The following is a 7,614-nucleotide window of genomic DNA, read 5'->3' as shown; positions in this document are numbered from 1 at the left end:
CAACTTTTGATGATAACAAATTTGATGCAGCGTACACTCCTTGCAAGCATGTGTTTGATCAAAACTTAGAAAAATTTCGTCAACTGAGTCCAGCCATAGCAAGATGGATTGATCGCATTCAAAAGGAAAAATGGAGCATGGCTTACGATACATCTGGACGACGATATGGTCACATGACAACCAACCTATTAGAATGTGTGAATAAGGTGTTGAAAGATTGTCGCAGCATTCCAATAACAGCGTTGGCCAAGTCAACATATAGTAGGTGCCGAAAGTACTTTGTTGATCGTGGTCGCCAAGCCCAAAGACAATTAAGAGAAGGCCAAGTTTATTGTTCTAAGCTTGTTACAGAACTTAGGAAAAATCAAGAACAAGCTTGTTCGCACATCGTTCGCGTGTACGATATCCACTCGACAAGGTTTGAAGTTGAGGAGACCTTCAATCCTATAACGCAACGTGGCGGACAAAAATGGGCAGTTAACTTGAATGGCCATTATTGTCAATGCGGAAGGTATTCTGCGCTTCACTATCCATGTTCACACATTATTGCAGCTTGTGGTTACGTGAGCATGAACTACTACCAATATATAGATGTTGTTTACACCAATGAACACATCTTAAAAGCATACTCCGCATAGTGGTGGCCTCTTGGGAATGAAGCGGCAATTCCTCCTTCTGATGAGGCATGGACACTAATCCCTGACCCAACTACAATTCGTGCGAAAGGTCGGCCAAAATCAACAAAGATAAGGAATGAGATGGATTGGGTCGAACCATCTGACCACCGAAAAAAATATAGTAGATGTGGAGCTGAAGGGCACAATAGGCGCCGATGTCCAATGCAATCTGACCGTGGGAGTAATTCATTTAATTGATTTATGTATGTTACATGAATGACTTGTATTGCTTTAGGTTTTTTTCAATGTATTTACTTGTTGGTCTTTAATAAAATCGTCAGTTACTTTTTGTTGAATGTGTGCTTCTAATGAAATAAAATTACATTTAGAAGTTGAAATAAATGGAGTGGATCAATCGAGGTTGAGTGACATTGGTGTTGATCGTTAGTTAGAAACGTTAGTGTGTAAGTATTTTGTCTACCTTAGTTTTTTTAACTATCTACAATGACAAACTATGGACTTAGTCATTATGGTTTAGTGTCTAAGTATTTTGGTTTAGTGTTTAGGGTCTAAGCCTTAGGGTTTAGTGTTTAGAACTATGGGATTAGGGCTAAGTTTTTTTATTTGAAGGGTTAGGGTTAGTTCTTATTTTTTAGGGGCTAGGGGTTACTTCTTATACGTTATGGGTTAGGGCTAAGTTTTTTATTTTAGGTCCAGGGTTAAGTTTTTTAATTTGAAGGGTTAGGGTTACTTCTAATTTTTTTAGGGGTTAGGGGTTACTTCTTATATGTTATGGGTTAGGGCTAAGTTTTTTATTTTAGGTCTAGGGTTAATTTTTTTAATTTGAAGGGTTAGGGTTACTTCTTATTTTTTTTTAGGGGTTATGGGTTACTTCTTATTTGTTAGGGGTTAGGGTTTAGTTCTAATATTTTAGGGATATGGTTAGTTTTTTGGTTTAAGCGTTAGGGTTTAGTTCTTATATTGTAGGGGTTAGGGTTTAGTTCTTATTTTTTATTTTAGGGTTTAGTGCTTATTTTTTAGGGGTTCGTGTTAAGTTCTTTTTATGTTAGGTTTTAGGGTTACTTTTTTTTATTTTAGTGGTTAGGGCTAACTCATGTATAACGGTTAGGGTGTAGTTTTTTATTTTAGGGTTAGGGTTTAGTTATGAAAATCTTAGAGTTAGGACTAATTTTTACGGGTTAGGGTTAGGTTTTTTTATTTTAGGGTTAGGGTTTAGTTGTGAAAATCTTAGAGTTAGGACTAATTTTTTAGGGGTTAGTGTTAGGTTTTTTATTTTAGGGTTAGGGTGTACTTCTGAACATTTTAGGGTTAGGGCTTATTTTTAGGGGTTACGGTTATGTTTTTATTTTAGGATTAGGGTTTAGTTCTGAACATTTTAGGGTTAGGGCAAAGTTTTTTATTTGAAGGGTTAGGGTTTAGTTCTTGTTTTTTAGGGAAATACAATTACATTTAGAAGTTGAAATAAAATTACTTTTTTTTAAGGGTAAGGGTTTAATTCTTATTTTTTTAGGGAAATACAATTACATTTAGAAGTTGAAATAAAATTACTTTTTTTTTTAAGGGTAAGGGTTTAGTTCTTATTTTTGAGGGAAATACAATTACATTTAGAAGTTGAAATAAAATTACTTTTTTTTTAAGGGTAAGGGTTTAGTTCTTATTTTTGAGGGAAATACAATTACATTTAGAAGTTGAAATAAAATAATTTTTTTTTTGAATGTGTACTTCTAATGAAATAAAATTACATTTAGAAGTTGAAATAAAATTACTTTGTTTTAAGGGTAAGGGTTTAGTTCTTATTTTATAGGGTTAGGCTTAGTTTTTTTTATTTTAGGGTTAGAGTTTAGTTATGAAAATTTTAGAGCTAGAACTAATTTTTAGGGGTTAGGGTTAGGTTTTTTATTTTAGGGTTAGGGTTTAGTTCTGAACATTTTAGGGTTATGACTAATGTTTATGGGGCTAGGGTTAGGTTTTTTATTTTAGTGTTAGGGTTTAGTTATGAACATTTTAGGGTTATGACTAATGTTAAGGGGGTTAGGGTTAGGTTTTTATTTTAGTGTTAGGGTTTAGTTTTTATTTTATAGGGTTAGGCTTAGTTATTTTATTTTAGGGTTAGGGTTTAGTTATGAAAATTTCAGGGTTTATGACTAATTTTTATGGGTGAGGTTTAGGTTATTTTTATTTTTGGGTTAGGGTTTAGTGCTGAACATTTTTGGGTTAGGGCTAATTTTTAGGGGTTAGGGTTAGGTTTTTATTTTAGGATTAGGGTTTAGTTCGGAACAATTGAGGGCTAAGTGCTTATATTTTATAGGTTAGGGTTAGTGTTTCATATTTAAGGGTTATGGGATACTTTTTATGTTTTATGGGTTAGGGTTTAGTTCACATTGAAGTTCATCGTTACTTAGAAACATTAGTTTTTTCCCTTTGGCTACCTTTGTTATTTGGTTTAGGGTTCATTGATTATTATAGTTTGATACGCGACATAAATTCTATCCATAAGTAAGCCTTAATAAACTGAATATCATACATTACGCCATGAATGTCAAATTACAAATATACAACAAAGCCTTAATCAACGGAGACATGCAAATCATTCATTTTGGTGTCCGTGATGCCGTGAGGATGTGCCACATGGTCGATCCCATCTTCGTGCTTGGCGATCAGGATTTCTTCTGCCCCAATGCCTCCCCGCTTCTTCTTCGTTAGCCTCCGCAGAAAATGCGTTACGCAAATCAACACCGAATAAGTCACCCGTATTAGGTATTTGTCCCGGTACATTCCATTGTGTTCCTAACGGGGCATTAGGTGTTGGAATTGGCCCATGATATTGCTGTGAAGGGGTCATTGTGGGCCATGAAAATTGAGCTTGTGTTTCCGCAAAACCACCGAACGGTTGCTGGGTTGCAGAAGTATCAGTGTCATGACCCTGAAAAGGATACTGATACATCTGTGTCGGATACTCAGCAAATGTTTGTGGCGTGTAATACATTCCATGGCCACGCTCCGCCATTTGTTGGGAATATTCTTCCACTTCAACAGTGTCCCTTCTTCTGTCTATCCCCTGAGTTTCAATACTTGACTGAAGCATGTGAAACTGTTGTGCGGGAAATTGACGCTCTGATGCGGGACCATGTGACACTGGCTCAGTGACTTTCTCTTGCTCTTCGGATAAAATTGTAATTTTTTCCACATAAGGCACGAGATCATCAAATGTGCATGTTTTCCTCCCTTGAGGAGACACCATGTATTGTAATGCCTCCGCAACTTCACCCTGCATTTGTAACGGTAACAAAATTAATGGCCATCATTAAATAAAAGTTCAAGTTAAAATTTGAAAAAAAAGTAAAAAATACCAATGTAGCCGTCTTTGCATTTTCTGGGTCAACAAACATCTTTGTCTTTCGCCTATACCAGACCATGTAGTCCGAGTTAAAACTCAATAGGCCTTCTTGTCGGGGATAAGCGTCGACCCTAAATGCATGGCGATTATTCCACTGCTGAATCATTGGGGCGAACAATTGCCCCCAATTTTCGTCATATTTCCCCTTTAATGTTATGCCATGAATGTTTAGGGGTTGTGAAGGAGACTCTGGAACTGGTTGTTGCATCCCAAATTGTCTCAAGACTCTGTCCGGTTGGTGCCACTCAATAACTTGGAAACAAATTAGTGGCACCACCGCGTACCACGCGAGACTTCCGACTAAACAAACGGGAGGCAACAATGACATAACGGTTGATGGGTAAGGCTCCCACACAAACTGCATATAACAACATAGTTGTGAACATTGTAGTAAAATAAGACATATAATTTTTTATTTTACAAATACAATAGCATGGTTCTTACCTCATGACGTTTCATAATATCGAACTTGCGACGAAAAACTTTCACATCATCATTGCTGATATGTTGGTTTCCACGTCGCAGCCACCTACAAAGAATAAAATTTAATATACCCTAAAATCATTTATTCTATTAAAATGAAAGATGCTGTTAAAAATGACTGACATGTGCCCTAGTGGTGTATTTTCTATGTGGGAAGGAGTCCTCTTTGGAGCCAAGGTGGGACATCGTTCCCATGCCCACAATTGTAGTAAGATGCACATACCTCCGATTGATTTAGTTTTATAATCGGTGGCACTGCACATCTCTCTGTATAGAAAACTAAGTACGGCAGCTCCCCATGCATATCTGCCACATTCTTCAAAGTCACGTAAAAATTGAAGGTACCTTACCGAAACTCTGTTACTGGTTTTGTCAACGAACAAGACACCTCCAATAAATCTCAGTATCCATGCACGGGCAAACCTTCGTACTTGTTCTTCGTCGTTGTCATTATTAATTTGATCAAAATGATGAGCCAGCCAACTTAATTTAACTACACTACCTTTAATTTCACCTTCTTGTGGTCCGACTCCCAATAATTCCTCACATAAATCAGCCCAATCAAGATTTGTTGGACCGATTAATGGTAAACCATCCACACTTATACCTAACAACACAGAGACGTCTTGTAGAGTGATAGTACACTCTCCGCATCTCATGTGAAACGTATGTGTTTCCGGCCTCCATCTTTCTATGAGAGCACTAATTAGTGAGGCATTTATTTTTAAGAAACCCATCTTGATAATCCACCCGAAACCAGATTGTTGAAGAAAAGGAAAAATTTGTTCTGGAATTTGTTCTTCCCCTTGATACGTGGGGACAGCTCGTCTGATATGCAATTTCCTTTCTTCTTCCCCATTCCAAACATGTTCTGAAACATGCTTAGGTTGCATCCATAATACATCAGTATCGATGGGGCCAGATTTAATGTTAATGTGTGAAGAAGATGATGATGAAGATGTCATTGCTGCTGCAAAATAAAATATAATACATGTGAAGAAAACTTTAATTTATTAGTAAACTTTAAATATATAACAATAAATTTGTAAAAAATCAAACTCGGCAATTTTTAATATATTCTATACATAAATTAAAATACATGTGAAGAAAACTTTAATTTATTAGTAATTTTTTTTCTACAATTAACAAATAAATAATTGAATAAAATATGGACTAACAAATTATTTATAATACAAACAAATATTGAAATGCAAAAAATCATTTCAATAATATATATACAATAATAATAATAATAATGTACAATGTATCATATATTTAATCACTTAAATTTTCTAAAACAAATAATATTAACGTACAAATTAAAACTAACAAATAATATATATACCATTCTAACTAAAAAATAATTAACTCAAATAATATTAAATTATGATCTCATTTATTTAAAATACAAAATTATAATACTAAAAAGATAGATTTACGTGTGTCAAGTGTCTAATATTACAATTATTTATTTAAGTGTCAAATATTTAATATTACAAAAACTAAAAATTTAGGTGTGTCTAAAATTTATAAATATATACCTAAAGATAATATTAACTTGTGCCTAATACTAAAAAATCTAATATTACTTATCTGATCCTAAAGTATCATCCATGTATATATATTTATTAGACTAAACTATCATATGTCTAAATATATACCTAATACTACAAAGCTAATATCACATGTATAAAATTTAAGAGTATACACAACAACTAAATATATATACACGTAATATTTTTATACTAACTAAACAAATATATAATATTATTTTCAATTATACTTACTCATACAATTTTTTTTACTAGAGATTAAGTTATAAAATAATTTCTTATTTAAAACTCATAAGAATAATTAGTTTGTCAACCCCTGCATCATATATTTTAATTCTATGAATAATTAAGAATACAATTAATTTAGATTTTATACAACATATGTAGTACACAAATAAAATAAATTTACAAAAATAATTGAAACAAGTTGATAAGAAAGAATAATTATTTTAGAAAACTTTATATTTCTTGAGTTAGAATATATTTTATTTTACAGATATTTCTAGAATTCATAATAAAATTCTCATTCTTTGTTAAAACAAATTAATAATAATATTCTATGCTATGCTGTAATTACTACTAATACTAAAATATTATATACAATAATCAAATAACATCTAACAATATATACAATAACAATAACTAAATAAAATTTTAATTCTAACTAACCAAATAACAATTACTACTAATACTAAAATATTATATACAATAACCAAATAACATCTAACAATATATACAATAACAATAACTAAATAAAATTTTAATTCTAACTAACCAAATAATATTTTCATACTAACTAACCTAACATTGGAATATTTATTAATAAGTAAAAAATAATAACACAATAGCTACTCATACAAACTAATTTAAACTTAGAACTTTTGTTAATAATAACTAACCTACTATTTACATACTAACTAACTTAGAATATTTGTTAATGCTAATACTAACTAACTTAAACTTATAATATATATTAGCATATTTACTTTGAAAATACATACCAGGAATTTAAGGGCACTTGAAGCACACTTGAAAGATGAATGCACAGAAGAACACAAACACAATAATCTCTCAAACTCCAGAAGAAGAAAGAAAGAGAAAGCAAAGTAAGCTGTGTAAATGTAAAGAATGAGTTCAACATTTTTTTTTTATAGCTGAAAACTTAAACCCCACCCCCAACGTTCAAATTTTTTTAACATTAAGATGCTATATAGCATAGCCTTTTCAGAACCTGAAAGTTATTGCAAGGTGCAGACCATGAAAGCCTTCATTCACGTGAACATAGGTGCAGGCTTTTCAGAAACAAAGCATGTAACCCGCAGAAGCCTATCCCGTAGAACCCAGTGGCGGGATCCTCTCTCCCCCTGTCCCGCAACCGCCACTGGCGGTACCACCCTGCAACACTCTCTCTCCTGTCCCGCCAGCTCCAAGGGCGGGACACCCTCTCTCTCTCCTATCCCGCCAGCTCCAAGGGCGGGACACCTCTCTCTCTCCTATCCCCTCCCATCCCGCCAGCAGCAATGGCGGCACCCCTCCCCATCTC

At 33.6% G+C, this 7,614-nt stretch overlaps 1 protein-coding gene across 1 annotated transcript; it reads right to left on the bottom strand.

The window, feature by feature from the left end:
* Positions 1-2,844: 2,844 nt before the first annotated feature.
* On the bottom strand, positions 2,845-5,036 carry LOC102659669 (uncharacterized). The gene is made up of 2 exons (XM_041011044.1): positions 3,989-5,036; positions 2,845-3,906 (listed from the first exon to the last, which is right to left on the bottom strand). The coding sequence occupies exons 1-2, from the start codon at positions 4,397-4,399 to the stop codon at positions 3,226-3,228; spliced, it is 1,092 nt and encodes a 363-aa protein (XP_040866978.1). The 5' UTR covers positions 4,400-5,036; the 3' UTR covers positions 2,845-3,225.
* Between the last annotated feature and the right edge of the window lie 2,578 nt (positions 5,037-7,614).

This window comes from Glycine max, chromosome 17, assembly GCF_000004515.6.
Source record: "Glycine max cultivar Williams 82 chromosome 17, Glycine_max_v4.0, whole genome shotgun sequence".
Taxonomy (NCBI): domain Eukaryota; kingdom Viridiplantae; phylum Streptophyta; class Magnoliopsida; order Fabales; family Fabaceae; genus Glycine; species Glycine max.
This window is presented reverse-complemented; position numbering and strand designations above follow the sequence as displayed.

Excerpts from the sequence above, each read along its gene's own strand:
- LOC102659669 (XM_041011044.1), bottom strand. The coding sequence starts at position 4,399 with ATGCAGTTTGTGTGGGAGCCTTACCCATCAACCGTTATGTCATTGTTG. Across the intron at positions 3,907-3,988 it reads ATGCAAAGACGGCTACATTG|GGTGAAGTTGCGGAGGCATT; the intron begins GTATTTTTTACT and ends TTACAAATGCAG.